Raw genomic sequence first — 17,598 nt, 5'->3', positions numbered from 1 at the left:
AAGAACATTTAACTACTGCCTAGATGGAAAGAGCAGGACACTATGGAAAACATAAAATGAATGAGTGGAATGGTGTGAAAATAAATAAGAAATGGTCATTTAAATGAAATGTATTTCCTTTTACAAGAGAGAGAGAAATATGCACAAATCCTACTGTTAAGCATAATTAATAATGTGAATAGCAAAGCCATGTTAAATAGCTTTACCATTACAGTGACGTCATGTGCCTACGCGCACAGAATGTTATTATGAGCATGCACAAAACAAACGGTCCCAGTTCTTTTTCCGGACCAAACAAGTGATGGCGGTTGGTCTGTTTTTCTCCCAGTAATACAGTTACTAGCACGGGCTAGTACAGCACTTTGGCGACTGACAGAGAAATGTCTAATCCTACACCTATAGCTGGCTGTTGTTGACCCAGTATGCAAATCTAACATGATAGCATCATTTTCAACATCATTCGTTCTATAAAAACAAATAATAAAAACTAAATAAATAAAATAAAAACTATACTACTGTACCAAAAACTACTACTAAGAAACTATTCATTTAAAGAAAAACTAATCAAAGAGAGAAACTCACAGTAGGGAGGACATGGGTCCCCTCAGTGTGTTCACTGTTTTTATCATCAGGCACAAAGTAATCTAAGAGAAACACAAATGTCAACAGGAAATGTTGTCAACCAAAGTTGACAACTGCAGTACGTTTTATCAAATTCATTGCTGCTGTTTTACCTGTTATCATCCTCTTTTTCCTCCTGACAATGAAACAAACATTAGAAGTTAGTATTAGAGACTAGATTATTATCATGTTTACACAGCCAGAAAAACAACAACACCAAAAATAAAGAATTCCCATTATTATTATTATTATTATTGTCGTTTTGACAGTTACAGAGTCAGATCTATTCTTTTAATCAATTAACCAACAACTTTTAACAAATTATTATCTTTTGACTGTACTTTTATCCTGGGTTAGCATTTAGCTACAATGTTGCATACATGGGATACCTTGGCTGTAGTTTTATATCAGTACTAGTTAGTATTTGAGCTAACTATTTTTTACGCCGACTTTTTGTAATAGTAGCTGTTGACTTTGTTATATTTTAAGAACTGAAACTTGTAACCAAACTTTAAACGGTGGTTTTCACTTGAAACACTACAGTGTTTCCTGGACAGTTCAACTGACTGGTGGTGTGTTGGTGCAGGAAACACTGCCTGGCTGTCATGGCTGTCACACAGAACAGAGCGCTTTTGTCAAGCTCCTGCCTAAATGTTTGCACGTCATCACAGGCTACGGTTGAACAGAAACTAGATGCTTGAAGTTTATCTTGATGTTGACCAACACTAGAGCTATTTCTGTCCACCGCCACCACAGTTTCCTTGCTGAGAAAAAATACAGAAGCTGCCTGTCTGTCACTGGGCTTCAACACTTAATGCTTTAATGGAATGAAACCAGCATGGCTGGACTTTTTAAGGGGCATAATTTGCACTGCATTCAATTATATTGAATTTTTGTACTGGAAGAAAAGTCATTTATGTTTGGGTTTTAGAAAGACTTTACCAAACATTTTACATCATCAGGTAAAAACTATTTTAGATTCTAAGCGATGATTAGCTAAAGCTGAGGAAAGAAAAGCTCATCAGCTTTAAATGAGTCAAATATATGATTCAAATGCTCTGTAATTATCCAGATATAGTTATTCATGTTTAACAAAAGCATCACAGAATACATTATTGGCCCCAGGACTGTATTTTACTGTGGCTGATTGGCACAAAGTGACCCCTGGTTTATGAGATGGAACCAATAATTACTGATCCATTCATTAATAACAGTAGTTATGTGAGACTTGACAGACTAAACTGAGGAAATGAAAACTTACCTCGAGGTGCAGTTTCCCATACTGTGTTCACCAAGACAACAGGTGGCAGGTACAGTGAAATTCTAATATCAATAAAGTCAGATAGGAAAAGAGTGCTGAGAGAGAGAGAGAGAGAGAGAGAAAGAGAGGAAGAGAGAGAGACTTCCTGTAAGGCAGCATGCACATTTACACACACGGACGTCAATGTTAGTGAGAGTATTCTTGCCTGAAACACCTCCAGATGTCTTTACTACACAAATCAGAAACTTAAGTTTAAAAATTAAGACAATCAACAGATGTCCGCTCAGTGTTGAAACTAGAAACTGCAATGTCTATGTCGTCTAGAAGAGCAGAGTCCACCCACTTTTTGGACTTGTTGCAATACTATGCCCTCAGTCTGTTTGTGCAAATGATACCAGTGACACATATAAGGAAGTGGCTGACCATTTTTCTTTTGTGGTAATGGTGGGTTCCAAAAACTCTTTCACTCATCTTAAAAATAATGTTAAAATTAACAATAATTCACCCAAACCGCAGTGATTTTGGCCTGCTCTTACTGGTTTAAACTTTATCAATCAAGGGGATGCAAACAAAAACAAACAAACAAACAAAAAACAACAGACCATTTTAAAATTGTAACTCAAGCCTGGAATCTAAAAATCCCATAAATATGGCTATGTGGTTTCTTCTTTTAGGTTTTGGGTTAAGAAATAAGAATATAAAAAAAAAAACAAGTTGATGGTTTGTTGTACTGTACAAAAACCTAAGCTACTTAATAGGTAATATTTCATGTTCACATGTTTATTGTTGGAAATAGTTTCTCGTTTTCCATAAATTTGTTTAGTAACTATCCCCTTTTTACACACAAGAGGAAGCTGTTAAAAAAAAACCCTTCAATAATAAAAAGATTTTTCTTGTTCAATATTATGAATACTATTGGTAATACTGTAAATAATATTCGTAGTTAAAACAACAAAATACTACATTTTAAAATAAATATTATTTATTTTAAATATAAATATATAATATTTGTTTTTAAATATAAATATATAATATATATTTTTCAATATAAATATATATTATACGGTATTATATTTAAAATAAATATTATTTATTTTAAATATTAATTATAAATTGTGAAAAAAAGAAAACATTATGTTGTTGATCTATGTGCACGGTGTAGTTTTGCACCTGTGGGCTGCAAGGGCATGCATGGGTTATCAGCTGCAGACCTCAGTTAGAGTAGCTCAGGTACAATGCAGCTTTTAACCACAAGGTGGCGCTAATGTACCAGTCGGGTCTTTAAAAAGTTCCATTGTACAGAGAAGAAGACTTTCTTCTTCTCTACACTAGCTGTAGCAAAAAGTGAGGAGCATTTTCAATGGAAAAATGAAGACCACTCCCCCCAAAGGACTAAATGTTACGTAGGTACAATCCTGACTTCATCAAACCTAATATTTAATGGGCCCTGGGCCACTTTGTGCTATAACCCTGCTAAAGACTCTCTCTCTCTCTGTGTCTGCAGTTAATGTCTTTTGTTCTTCTGCAAGAACTAACACACCTGACCCTGGATCAAAGAATCTGTGAAATATAAGCATCTGGACGACAGGTGAGCACCAGAGAGAACTTTAGTTTTCATAAATCTTCATAAAAACGCGAGGTGAAATGTCAGAGAGTAAGACTGTGAGGTAAGAAACCAACTGTTTTATTAAGGTGGTTGTATTTTTACACCGTGTTCAACCTTTTTGTGGTGACTGGGCTTTAACTCCTGTCAGAACACTTTAATATTCACAGTATCCTGGGCTCTGAGGCGGTGGACGAGGAGAAGAACAGAAACTGAAGTATCAAATTCAATACTTCATACAGTACTACCTTATACTCCAAATTTCAAGTACAGTAGTACCACTCACCCGACAGTTCCAGCAAACTGGTTCTGGGCCTGCCCAGGTCTGAATGACTTTTACGGGTTGGTTTTTTTACTTCAGTACAAATGTGTAGAGAATTTCAACAAACTCATTAGCTCTAACAATATTTAATAATCAGATGTTTGCAAAGAAGCAGTCATTCCTGGATGTGGTGTCAGATTTTAATCTGACATATTATGACATATATAAAGATGAATGCAGCTCGATAAAAAGGGTGAGAAAATCTCCAACACTTCTAATGGGCTTTCAAGGGAATATTTGCAACCACAGAACAGAACAGTAACTCAGTATTAACTCTGACTACAGGACCAACAAAACTTCATTATTGCACCATATATTTCACAGATTTATTTTCCTCTCGGTCAATCCCAAAATTAATTCCTTTGGTCATTTAGCACCGGGCCGCAGTAGGACATAGTAAAAAAAAAAGCACTTCAATTTTACTTCTTTTACTTTTAATCCAGTCATATGCCTTAACTTTTGTCATTTCAAGATAATCTGGCAATGTTTCATAACAATAGGTCAAAGGTCATTCAGACTCTGATGCTAACAGAAATAAGTCTAAAAGATGTTGTATTTGGAAAATGTAATGATCCTTCAACGATGGTATGGTATAACTGGTCCGCAGTCCTCTAACAGTCCTCTAACAGCCAACATGGAAGCATGCAATATATATATATATATATATATATATACATATACATATATATATATATATATGCTGTTTTCAAATGCAAACCCAAAAGAAAAGGAAATGCAACTCATGGAAAATACGCAAAGTGACATATTCTTTCCTTCAGACTTTGGCCTGTCTCCTCAGAGGAGGTCAAACAGTGCAGACCAAGGAGAGTCACGTGCTAGCAAAAATTCCAACATGAAATTTTTCTGCATAATCTCTGCAAATGTTGACAGAGTAGAAGCCGCCCTTCCTCTCTGTTTACCCCAAAAATGTATTCATATTACACTCTCTTTTTCATGACACGTGAACTTTTGAATGTGAAAATCGCTCGGTGAAAAAAGACAGTAAAGAAATACAGAAATATGGTGTTAGAGAGAACAGCAGTTGTCCTTTCAGTTCCCACAGTGTGGATCGTCTCCATTTTACTGAACCTCCGATATCTGAAACATCATCTGAGCTCTTCAGAATAGCGTCTCCTCACGGGTGAGAAAAAGAAGTTGGTGGTGGACGATTGTATTGTGTGTATCGTATGTGACAGAGCATCTTCATGATGATGATGATGATGATGATGATGAAGAGGAGGAGGCAGGGCAGCAGCTCTAGCACTGCCTCCTGTTTCAGATTCTGTTTTAGAAGTTAGTCCACTGTAAAAAAAAAAATCCACCAAGAAACAATACATTAACATTTATCTTTTACCACAATGTCAAATATTTGATTCCCAAAACAAGGTGTATTTAGACTCAAGTCAAACCCTTCACTGTAGTCCAGTTAAATATCTATTTCAAAATCTAGGGCAATCCATGGGTTCCTAGACTTGAAAAATTAATTGTTTCTTCTGTATCTTCACATCTATTTGACAAATCTAATTTTAGTTTTCAAATTAATTAATGTTTTTAATTAGGATGTAATAAATTGCAAAATATATGCAAGTTTTTGAAGTCCCAAACTGTATATACACACACACACATAACAATATCACAGTCTCACCTTCTTTACGTAGAAAACACTTCCACAGGCAGAAGCAGAGAGACATGACCAACAGAGCTGCTACAGTGGTGACAGAGATCAGGATGGTGAGAGCTGTTCCAACTGAGAGAGAGAGAGAGAGAGAGAGAGTGATCTGCTGTTATCTGACCACAGTCTATTGTTGTTAATAATAATGTTTCATTGTACTGCTACAGCTGTAGTATTTAACAGAGTACATTTATATTGTATATTTTCAGTACAGTAAATATCCCTTGACGCGACAGTTCTTCAGGACTAACTCACTCTTCGTGTTCATGGAAACAGCAATTGGCGACTCCAGGCCCTTGTGATGCACCAGACACTTGACGGACACATCTTTGAGGAGCCCTGATTGGACGGTCAGTGTGCTGACCACCAGGGTGGTCCCATCATGCTGCAGGAGCTGTGTGGTCACCGGGGGGCCGATGGTGCGATTATCTCCCTCCACGTTCCACACGATCTCTGCTGGAGGTCGTGACACTAAGGTACAGTTGGACTCGATCACACCTGGAGTGGTGGTCTTGTAGCTGACCTGGGGTTTAGGCAGCACTGTGGGAAACAAACACAACCAGCTTTATGTCTCTGTTCTCCGAGCTGAGGCAGGAACCGAGAACATTTGAAGACAACATTTTTAATCTTCAATCCTGATTTTCATTTTTATTTCAGATGTATTCATGCATCCATAAAAGAAGAAGAATTGAATTTCAGGCCAGTGCCAATAATACTATACGGTATGTCTGGACATATATCATAACTCAAATCGTGACTTTTTATTTTTTGTATTGTGTTATTGTTGATACTGTGGTCAGGTGATAAAGTTTCGAAATTCTAATAGGTAGAAATGTTTTATCCTATTTTTTTTACCCTCTTTATTTTTAAATAAATAAATAAATAAACTAAATTTTTATGTCTATTATAAAATCAAAATATATAACAATTATATATAAATGTCAATATAAAATATTTTAAAAAGTAAATTTACTGTCTTAACTGCAAATATAATAATTTTACATTTACTGCAGTAGACATAGTACTAGCTTTTCTGTGTTTATAATAGCTAAAGCTACCATTCGTTGCTACTACTGTACCCTCATAAGATGGGGCGGCTGGAAATCTGACATTATGCAACATGACCGCTAGATGGTGCTCCACCTAACACCAATTTGGTTCGACCACATTGTTTCCTGCAACAGTGTTGAAACAATCAGAATCCAAAGAGTATTACTAGCACACTGAAGGAGGAGGGGAGTGACGTCATCGCAGTGGGGCGATGTTAACATTGTGTTACAGCGATAAGAATCATTCATGCTAATGGAGCGTCAATGCCACCACCACCTACTGCCCTGTACAGTACTGAGTTAAACAAAAGCACGTCTGTCTGCTGAGAAAACTGAGAGGGAGAGGAGAAGGAGCAAAGAAGGAGGAGAGAAGGAGTAAAAAAAGAGAGAGAGACAAAGGACAGAGGGAATCAGTGTCTCCTTCTAACACTGACACAGTCACACACCAGGAGCTCACTCCCTGCCTCCATCATTCTCACCAATGGTCCATTCTTCACACGGACACACTGCTCTGTGTTTGTGTTAGTGCTCAGCTCTGCTGCTGCTGCTGTAGCAGGAACAACATGCTGCTGCTTCTAGAATCTAATGGAAAGACAGATCAACATTCCAGTCTAAGACCTGGGGCTTTGGGGTCTTCTTGTTGAAGTCCAGTATGAAGTGTTGCCCCAGGTGTCTTTCCAGCTGCTGGAATCTACCTCCAGACCTTTAACTTCCTGAACAGATGTGGTGTTTGTGGGAACAAAGTGAAACAATATATCTAAATAAATAACTTCATTATTTTCCTCCTGTGTTTTTAGACTGAAGACCTTCTCTATCTGGGCTTGATGCTGTTCCTCTTTCGTAGTCAAACCCCCAACCTCAATGGAAATAACTGTCCTGCCTCATGACCACTGTTACATCTGTCGTGTGTGTGTGGAAAGTTCTAGTTACCATAGGTGGAGAGACACACTCTGGAACTCTTGGCTTTTTCAGAATGCATCTCGAACAGGCAGGTGTAGCAGCCCTCGTCCTGGATGGACACAGGTTGGATGGTGAGCTGGCTGTCAGACAGAGAGGCACTCAACCACACTCTTCCTTGGTACGGTGGCTCAATCATGGGGTCACCGTGCTTTGCGTAGGAGGCCACATCTGTGGGGTCACCGTGTGCTGGAGTGTACCTCCATATGATCTGCTGCACCTTCTCAGGCAAACCATAGGAGCAGGAGAAGGACACCTTCTTACCACTCACTGCTGTTTGGTTGCCGTCAGCCTTGACTGGTGCTGAGGACGGAGGGAGGGGAGGAGAGGAGAGAGCAGGAGAAGACGGAGAGGGTGAGAAACAGTGCAAGGTTAATCATTTGAAATATGAAGCATGGAAGAAAAACAGTCACTGGAATCTGCAGCAGCTGTTCCTGCTTAGAGGCTCTGCCTCCCCCCATCTCCTCCCCCCTCACCTCTGTGCTCCATGGCCTTATTAAGATGACGGAGCTTCTACAACTTCATCAACAAGTGCTCAGAGGTTAGCAGTGGTTCAGGGCAGTCATTTCCACATATTTTCACAGCAAATCCCCGTAGCAGATTGATATTCCTCGGCTAAAATATACAGCGACCAATACGCAACCTGAGCACCGGTGAAGTTCCAATAACAAAGTGTGCACTTTGCCTTCATTGCAACAAAGTAAATCCAGTTTGAAACCATTTGCGGTCCACATGTTATGACAGCTTTAAATCATCAGAAAAGAATGATTAAATGTTTTTATGGCAGTCATTTTCTGTGCAGAACAAGTTTGGTTTTTTTTGTTCAAGTGTGTACTACTATGTTACTATAACCTTTCATTTATACAGTCCAGTTAGAACTTTAGCCCAGCACTACCAGGTGAATACAGAACTTGGCATTTACTGTACTTGTTGTCATAAATAGTCTTTGACCTAATCTTTATTGATTTCTTCTAAAATGTGTTTCTTTGTTCCTGTAGGAGCAGCCATGGTTCTCTAGAAATATAAAAAATTATGTCAGAAATGCTACTAACTAGATCATGCATGGGCAAACTACGGCCCGGGGGCCAGATGTGACCCGTTTGTATGTTTAATCCGGCCCACCAAGCTATGTAAGTCATTTATATTATAATTATATTTCTTCCTTTTCCCTGCAATGCCTGCATTTCCCCATTAAATGGCATAAAAGAGGCTAAAACATTTTAGCATTTTAAGTTTTATGCAGGACTTTAACATGTCATTTATCTTTGTTTACACCAACGCTCCATCTATCTGCTCCTGACCCAGGCCACTGTAGCCCATGAGTCAAAAAGTGATGGTAATAATATATAAACACAGCGGATGTATTGATTATTTAATCTCCAGTAGTAATTCTACTTACAGGTCACAGTGAGGCAGATTTGACCCTGCTTCGGACCAGAGGGGTGCAGCTCAAAGATGCAGGTGTAGCAGCCTTCGTCGCGGAAGCTCACCCTGTGCAGGGTGATGGCCGAGGAGTCCTTGGGAGAAGAGGCCAACTCTACGTGCTGCTGTCCGCTCACGCTGTCTCTGTTGCCAGGTTGGTAGCTCAGCAGGGTCTGGTTCTCCACATCCAGCCAGCGGACCTGCCTCAGAGATTCACCTCGTTCCCTGGAGAGGGTGCAGGTCAGAGTGAAGGGCTTCTCCACTGGAGCCTCCAGGTGCTGTGGTGCTGTTACCCTGCCTGACACATCCACCCTGGGGTCAACTACAGGCTGTACACAAAACCTAACTCTGGTGTGTTAAACAAACCCCATTTCCTGAACTGTTAATACACAGAATAAAAATGGCACACATATATATAGCTATATGTATATAGCTATATATATATATCATGAAGAGGAATATCAGACTGCAAAATTCCATGCATTTTAATCTTGGGTTTAGATTTGTTACATTATTTTGTGAGAAAAAAAGACCTCCATGTAAGATGAATAACATTTTAAAATGTTTCAATCATTTTCACACAGAGTACAAACTTCTTGTCTAAAGGGGGGTTTGTCTAAAATCTATTTTTCTTTCTCTAAGATGGATCTACTCACCCTGTAATCCCTCAATCAGCAGCAGGAGTAAACACACCAGCAGCTGTTTCCCATAAGGAGCCTGGATCTTCATCATCTTCGTCGTCTTCAATGCTCATTTAACGGCGAGATGGAAGAGTGGAGCGCTGACGCAAAGAACGGTAACATCATTTGTTAGCATCCTTTAAAGACATTTGGACTTTGTATTGATGTAGTGAGGATAAAGAAGGCTAAGACTTTTTTTTTATCAGAACAAAACAAATGACATGTACTGTACTGTACGCATTAGACAATGTTAAGTTGTAGGTTTCACAGATTAAATTGTAAAATAATTATATGTATTATAATTATAAGTATTTCACAATGTGGTCATAAAGTACATGGTGAGACATTGAATAAAACATCTGAATATTTTGGGGGGTTTGATTAGAAACATATGGCACAGACAGAAAATGAATGCTCGCATCAAACATGTATTTTAACAATAAACTTTATTTTAGAAAAACATATTTTTAAAGAAAAACAACTTACCTTGTTAGATACATGATAAATTACATAATAAATAGATATATAATAAATAAATTACTCTAACTCTCAGGTTGAAAATCACTGCTTTACTGTTTTGAACTAGTTTTAATTAAATAAGATTCAATATAAAAACATAGAACAATCCAACCCTTACTTCAGAAATCCACAGAAACAAACTTAATTATTTTTCTCCTCAGTTAGCCTGCTTCTAGAAAAGTCTATAAATGGATTAAACAAAAATAATCTGACATGAAATATCTTAAATACAGTGTACAGGCAACATTACAGTAAAACAAAGAGTACAAACACTAGTATTTACACATATCTGCATTAGTCAGACTGCAAAATTCCATGCATTTTAATCTTGGGTTTAGATTTGTTACATTATTTTGTGAGAAAAAAAGACCTCCATGTAAGATGAATAACATTTTAAAATGTTTCAATCATTTTCACACAGAGTACAAACTTCTTGTCTAAAGGGGGGTTTGTCTAAAATCTATTTTTCTTTCTCTAAGATGGATCTACTCACCCTGTAATCCCTCAATCAGCAGCAGGAGTAAACACACCAGCAGCTGTTTCCCATAAGGAGCCTGGATCTTCATCATCTTCGTCGTCTTCAATGCTCATTTAACGGCGAGATGGAAGAGTGGAGCGCTGACGCAAAGAACGGTAACATCATTTGTTAGCATCCTTTAAAGACATTTGGACTTTGTATTGATGTAGTGAGGATAAAGAAGGCTAAGACTTTTTTTTTATCAGAACAAAACAAATGACATGTACTGTACTGTACGCATTAGACAATGTTAAGTTTGAGGTTTCACATATTAAATTGTAAAATAATTATATGTATTATAATTATAAGTATTTCACAATGTGGTCATAAAGTACATGGTGAGACATTGAATAAAACATCTGAATATTTTGGGGGGTTTGATTAGAAACATATGGCACAGACAGAAAATGAATGCTCGCATCAAACATGTATTTTAACAATAAACTTTATTTTAGAAAAACATATTTTTAAAGAAAAACAACTTACCTTGTTAGATACATGATAAATTACATAATAAATAGATATATAATAAATAAATTACTCTAACTCTCAGGTTGAAAATCACTGCTTTACTGTTTTGAACTAGTTTTAATTAAATAAGATTCAATATAAAAACATAGAACAATCCAACCCTTACTTCAGAAATCCACAGAAACAAACTTAATTATTTTTCTCCTCAGTTAGCCTGCTTCTAGAAAAGTCTATAAATGGATTAAACAAAAATAATCTGACATGAAATATCTTAAATACAGTGTACAGGCAACATTACAGTAAAACAAAGAGTACAAACACTAGTATTTACACATATCTGCATTAGAATATTAGAGTTCACTGGACTCACCTCTACTTTTTCGACATGTTCTTCCTGTGCACCACAGAATCTATGTCCACCAGACTTCTGGAACATCTGCAACAAAAACTATTTCAGTCATCTGACTGTTTTCTATTCGAACCACCAGCACAATGAACACCAGCTGGTGGTGGAGTTCAGATTCACTGGATGTGGTTGAGTGGAGCTTCGCAGCCACAGAGCCTGCTGTAGGGTCAGTGTGCCCTCTTTTGGCAATGGATTCACATTGCTTTGGGAAGCAGAAGAAATTACATTAACACAAAAGTACACAAATATGCACTACAACAAGATTATTATATTAATATAATAATGTATTATATATTAATAATAATATAGAAATAACAAAGAAATTAGATGACCAAGAACACCTTTTCGTACCTTTATTTATTTATAATTATTGAATAAAAAATGTGATTTTAAAAAAAGTGGCAGAAAAAGACATTTGGTAGATATGTCGTCCTCTAAAGGTCACTTTAGGAATTACATTAACCAGAAAGAATTATAATAATAAAATAAAATAAAAGAATGTCGTCACATAAATTCCGATAATCTATGTGCATATAGTACAGTGAGAAAAACTTAAACTTATATGCTACATCGTGTACCGTATTTAAATAAACCTATCGCTTATGGCGTACTATTCGGTTTATTGGAACGTCACTTTTTTTGCGACGGAAGTGTTTCTGCCGGACCATTGTATTTGACGCACTTCCACTACCACAGACGGTTGACAGCTACACAGCGAATACGCTCAAAATGAACAAAATACTCACTTAAACGCACCTTAAACTTTTTAGATATAATTCCATCACATAATAGCATGAAGTAAAGTTGCTATTGTTTTTTTTTCTTTTATGGAATAAAGCAGCATTTTCTCTGCCGACACAATGTCGTTCCTGGTTGACTCAGTCATAATGTTCACCTCACAGGTAAAGTTGACCCAATTCTCATTCTCTTGATTTATTTTTTATTAGAGCTTGTGTTATTAAAAGTAATAAGGTTACAATTGACAATAATGCTAGTGCCATATTAACTGGTGTAATTAACTGGTAGTTGATGAAGCACAAATATTTTACTCGGTCCACTGTCTTGATTTGTTAACACGAAGACCTAATGTTCGTGGAGTTTATTTTACTGCAATATACTTCCCTGACAGGTGCTGTTCTTTGGATTTGGCTGGTTATTCTTTATGCGACAGCTTTTCAAAGACTATGAGGTACAGTTCCTAAAACGAAATAAATAGTAAAATAAAAAATGAATGGTTATGGTCCAGACCTACACACTATTGTAGATGACATAATAAAAGCCTTAACTGTTCACGTATCTTTTTTCCAGGTGCGACAGTACGTTGTTCAAGTAGTTTTCTCTGTGACTTTTGCCTTTTCTTGCACCATGTTTGAACTCATCATCTTTGAGATTTTAGGGGCGTTAAGTAGCAGGTAATTGTTTACAGGAAAAATTTCAGTTTCATGCTGACTATCTCTGAAGAAATTAAAACCTCACGCTTTTGCCGCAGTTCCAGGTATTTCCACTGGAAACTGAACCTGTATGTAATCCTGCTGGTGCTGATCTTTGTAGTGCCTTTCTACATTGGGTACTTTGTTGTGAGCAACATCCGCCTGTGTGAGTACCAATCAGTCAACTTTAAATATTTTTCTCAAACATTTCTAAACATTTTTGTGTTTTTTCTGTTACATCTCTGCTGTTTGTTTACAGTGCACAGACAGAGGCTGCTTTTTGCTTGCATGGTCTGGTTCACATTTATGTATTTTTTCTGGAAGTTGGGAGATCCTTTCCCCATCCTCAGTCCAAAACATGGTGAGTATACACGTAGTTCGACTCTGACCATTTACTGTCTTTGACGACTGTCTCATTTGGTCAGTCATTTATGACCCAGACTGACATTTACCAGGACATCACCTGTTCATCTAATCAGCTGTTTGGCTGTGAAACCTCAGCTTAGGTAAATGAACAGGAAATTCCTTACCTTACAGTAGTAGTTCCTTTGCTGTACCAGCAGGGTAAACTGGACCTGGAGGTTGAAAGAGATACAGGATTTATTGTCATTTACTGCAAATCATAATAAAAAGAGTGATACAAATGATAAAATTATTTGTGCTTTTGCCACTGTGATACAAGTAAAGACAACATTAAAACTGAATTTGCAACCCCCAGTAATGTGTACCTGTGTACCTACTATAGGGTGTGCCCCCCACTTTTGGGAACCTCCACTTTAAAACAGCATTGACATGGATTTCTATGTTTTGTGAGAGATTTACATCATAGATAGAAAGATTTGGTCTGACTCTGGGCAGAGGTTTTAATACTGCAGGTTGTCAAACACAGTGCCGATTTATTACTTTGTAATAGTAATGATCTGTGGGGTTCATTGAAATGAAAACGAAGCTGTGATGTTTCTGTTTTTCGTCCAGGCATCCTGTCAATAGAGCAGCTCATCAGCCGTGTTGGTGTGATTGGAGTCACTCTAATGGCTCTGCTGTCTGGGTTTGGTGCTGTTAACTGTCCGTACACGTACATGTCATATTTCCTCAGGTGAGATACAGCTAGGGCTACACATAATCCTCAGTATCCAGTGTTATAAAAATGTTAAAAATGTCAGTTTAATCTCAGACATTTGTACTGCAGAACAAAAATTGATAAAACTGTCTTTATTTACTTTTTTAATTCTCTTTAAGATTGTTTTAATATTGGTAAACTGTCTGCTCCTTGTCCCTGTCAGACACAGACAATTTAAATATATTTCTTTTGTTTTGTTAATAACTACATTTTGGTCTTTTTTGAAGAAATGTGACAGACAGTGACATCCTCGCTCTGGAGAGACGTCTGCTCCAAACTATGGACATGATCGTCAGCAAAAAGAAACGGTGAGAAAAAAATCAAGACAATTATAATTATACTAATCAAAGGCTGACTGAATGTATCATTGGGTTGTCTACTTTTGGCCGTGTTCGTAGAATTGCAATGACACGGAGGCAGATGTACCAGCGTGGAGAAGACCAGAACAGACAGACAGGATTTTGGGGCATGATTAAAAGTGTAACCTCCACACAAACAGGCAGCGAAAGTATCCTTTCAAATGTGATGGTTTTCAGTATATACAATTGTATGTATAAATATGTTTATGTATGTAAATGTCTATATAAGTATATATGTATTCATAAATATGTCTACGTGTGTACACATAACGACAGTTAGTATGTGCAGTATTTCGGCCTTAACCACCTCTACTGCAGACCTCTCCTTAATCCAGCAGGAAGTCGATGCTCTGGAAGAACTCAGTCGACAACTCTTTCTAGAGACTGTGGACCTGCAGGCCACCAAGGTAATGTGCAGAAAAACATGCTCATACTGCTCAGAAGTGGATTTTTTGGCTGTAGATTCTGCAGTTGTTTCAGCAATGATCTTCAGTTTTTATGAGGTGTTATGTCACCGTTCTTCTTTACATAAGTGCTGATGTCAAATCACCTGTTTTTTTTGTCTCCTGGTGATATCTGGGTTACAGTAGATTTCACTGAGGTAATCATAACTTTATCTTCTCCTTAGAGATATTATATTGAAGCTGGACTCTGTATATGAGGCTATAATATAGTTATAATTTAAAAATCTAATTCATCAACTCATATTATTACCTAATTAGACCATGTAAAGATAAACCAGGAGAGGCCGCTCTTCTACGAACCTCCCAACTATTTCTCTGAAATTTAACACATCACATTTGCCTGTGTTGCTGCGCCCACTTTAATGACTCCGCTCTGGTATAAACGGTTAATGATTTACTCTTGATTTTAAACCACCACCGTGTTTTATCTTTAGGAGCGCATTGAATATTCAAAAACATTCCAGGGGAAATACTTCAACTTCCTGGGATACTTCTTTTCCATCTACTGTGTTTGGAAAATATTCATGGTGAGAACATTCACACATTTAAGTGTTGATTCCTCAGGTGAGAAGGCATTATATAGTATGTGTTTTGTGCCCTGAGTTAAAAGTAACGAGTAAACCTGGTCTGTCGTAGGCAACGATAAACATCGTATTTGACAGAGTCGGGAAAACTGATCCGGTGACAAGAGGCATCGAAATAACCGTGAATTATTTGGGAATCCAGTTTGATGTAAGAGCCACACACACACACACACACACACACACACACACACACACACACAGTCACACACAGCTGAGGAGTTCACATAACCTCACCTCACCCTAACCAATACTAATGTTGCCTAATCTTAATCCTTACCTGAAACCTACACTGGTCTTGAATCTCACCCTAACTCCAAATATACCTAAAATGTCCCCACAAGGACAGTAGGTCCAAATTTAAAAAATAATAAAAAAAGAAAAATTAATAATAATTCTGATGGTTTCTGTCTCTTGTCATCTCACTCCTCCCCAGGTTAAGTTTTGGTCTCAACACATCTCCTTCATCCTGGTGGGAATAATTATCGTCACATCTATACGTGGTCTTCTCATCACACTCACAAAGGTACAACCTGTCATTTTACAAATACACACACACAACTTGAGTTGTTTTAATATAAAGTTTTTTATTTTTTTATTTTCTTTGCATTAGTTCTTCTATGCCATATCGAGCAACAAATCTTCAAATGTCATCGTGCTGGTCCTCGCTCAGATAATGGTGAGTGTGTTTGTGTCTAAAGTTCCTCTGTAACACCAGCAGTCTCCAGAACTTTGTTTAATTATTATCATTTTTAATGTTACCAGGGCATGTATTTTGTATCCTCGGTACTGCTGATGCGCATGAGCATGCCACTGGAGTATCGCTCCATCGTGAGCGAGGTTCTGGGAGAGCTGCAGTTCAACTTCTATCATCGTTGGTTTGATGTCATCTTCCTGGTCAGCGCCTTGTCCAGCATCCTCTTCCTCTATCTGGCACACAAACAGGCACCAGAGAAACACATGGCCCTCTGATCTGATCTGACCTGAACTGTCAACCCACGGGAGAGATTTTTAATCTGGAATTATGGGAAATCCAGATTTTTTTCTATGTATCTGGACTCTTCCTGAATCAGGAATAGCTGATTGGTCGATACAGGTGATGTTGAACTGCTGGGGCACATCAGGGAACTGTTTTGAAAGTGTGCTCCACTGGGATCGTGGGACTTTCTGCCGATATCTTTTTGTCCTTCTTTATTTAACCTGTAGGTCTGTCATTTTCTGTCAGTTCTGTCTAGACGCACTGGAGCTAAGTCTTCACAGCACAACTCCGTTTCCCTCACACTGTCTTAAATATGTCATCTTAAAACAACAAAAGTCAGTAAATAACTCTTTATTCAAATACTCTGCAGTTTGTCCTGGTTATTGTTACAGAAATGAACATTTATTTTTAACTTAACAAACAGACAGACCAAGTTTCATTGTTAAATACTTTAATAAAGCCAGCACTTAGAAAGAAAGTCCAACATCATGATGAGTGGTCGTTACATGGCTGCATGTCTATAGTTTCTAGCCTTCATTATGGTAATACTGATGATCCAAGAGGTGAGGGAGATTTAACTTACATTATGCTAGTTCAGCAGTTCTTTAAGTGAGTGCGTTGACAGCTGATGCAGCTACAGCTGGATTTAAAGTTGCTTAAATAGAGGTAATTGGGAATTTGGAGTCCTGTTCACCTGTGGTCCACTGGTTTCTCTCATGTGATGAAGTGATTAAGGTGATTTACAAAAAAACACAGCTGATCAGCAATGGAATCCTGAATCAGCAGCTGCCTCTGAATGATGAGGCCTCAGAGTCTCTCGTCCAAACTTTCTTCAGATGATGATGATGACACTGATGATGCCTGAGACGAGTAGAGACAAAATAAAATCTATCAATAAAAACTGGAGCAGATCAGGTGAAGTTGAACTACTACTACTAATAAAATTATTGATGGATGGATGGATGGATGCTTGTGGACTAATTTATCTGACCCTGACGAACCACTCACCCTCTCTCTGACTTGCTCAGTTGGTGTTTCAGGTCTGTCCTGCACATGGCGTCTCTGCTCCTCCCTGTAGCTGCTCCCTTCAGTAGGAGCCTGACCAGATGACGACTGGTCCAGCAGCAGACGTGTGATGGCCACACCGTTTGCCTTGAGTTCGTCA

At 37.8% G+C, this 17,598-nt stretch overlaps 3 protein-coding genes and 2 long non-coding RNA genes across 6 annotated transcripts in view; 3 read left to right on the top strand and 2 right to left on the bottom strand.

Annotated features, from left to right (window-relative positions):
- Positions 1-4,505: 4,505 nt before the first annotated feature.
- zgc:113337 (OX-2 membrane glycoprotein) lies at positions 4,506-10,690 on the bottom strand. Of its 2 annotated transcripts, none has more exons than XM_025064024.1 (6): positions 10,600-10,690; positions 8,885-9,205; positions 7,459-7,788; positions 5,735-6,019; positions 5,453-5,554; positions 4,506-5,109 (listed from the first exon to the last, which is right to left on the bottom strand). In XM_025064024.1, the coding sequence occupies exons 1-6, from the start codon at positions 10,673-10,675 to the stop codon at positions 5,102-5,104; spliced, it is 1,122 nt and encodes a 373-aa protein (XP_024919792.1). In that variant the 5' UTR covers positions 10,676-10,690; the 3' UTR covers positions 4,506-5,101. The 2 variants fall into 2 exon arrangements, with proteins under 2 accessions (XP_024919792.1, XP_008326897.1); XM_008328675.3 differs by lacking the exon at positions 10,600-10,690 and adding an exon at positions 9,564-9,821.
- On the top strand, positions 5,118-7,463 carry LOC112488330 (uncharacterized). Its single transcript, XR_003052287.1, has 4 exons — positions 5,118-5,538; positions 5,756-5,955; positions 6,137-6,201; positions 7,326-7,463. It is a non-coding gene; the product is annotated as an uncharacterized LOC112488330 (long non-coding RNA).
- Positions 7,713-9,027, top strand: LOC112488331 (uncharacterized). Its single transcript, XR_003052288.1, has 3 exons — positions 7,713-7,839; positions 8,484-8,615; positions 8,887-9,027. It is a non-coding gene; the product is annotated as an uncharacterized LOC112488331 (long non-coding RNA).
- A 1,457-nt stretch (positions 10,691-12,147) lies between the features above and the next one.
- On the top strand, positions 12,148-16,911 carry si:ch73-390b10.2 (Golgi pH regulator). Its single transcript, XM_008328676.3, has 14 exons — positions 12,148-12,402; positions 12,630-12,689; positions 12,809-12,912; positions 12,990-13,096; positions 13,190-13,291; positions 13,906-14,026; positions 14,278-14,358; positions 14,449-14,558; positions 14,728-14,816; positions 15,308-15,400; positions 15,510-15,605; positions 15,891-15,980; positions 16,068-16,133; positions 16,220-16,911. The coding sequence occupies exons 1-14, from the start codon at positions 12,361-12,363 to the stop codon at positions 16,424-16,426; spliced, it is 1,368 nt and encodes a 455-aa protein (XP_008326898.1). The 5' UTR covers positions 12,148-12,360; the 3' UTR covers positions 16,427-16,911.
- Positions 16,868-17,598, bottom strand: part of pdzk1 (PDZ domain containing 1) — a 3,897-nt gene continuing 3,166 nt past the window's right edge. Inside the window, exons 8-9 of the mRNA XM_008328677.3 lie at positions 17,442-17,598; positions 16,868-17,294 (exon numbers count right to left, since the gene is read on the bottom strand). Of these exons, the coding sequence (XP_008326899.1) occupies positions 17,241-17,294; positions 17,442-17,598 (211 nt within the window). The 3' untranslated portion in view covers positions 16,868-17,240. The remainder of the gene's footprint in view (positions 17,295-17,441) is intronic.

The sequence above is a fragment of the Cynoglossus semilaevis genome, chromosome 16 (assembly GCF_000523025.1).
Source record: "Cynoglossus semilaevis isolate Cse_v1.0 chromosome 16, Cse_v1.0, whole genome shotgun sequence".
Classification (NCBI taxonomy): domain Eukaryota; kingdom Metazoa; phylum Chordata; class Actinopteri; order Pleuronectiformes; family Cynoglossidae; genus Cynoglossus; species Cynoglossus semilaevis.
Note: the sequence above shows the minus strand (reverse complement) of the source record. Positions and strands in the feature narration are given on the sequence as shown.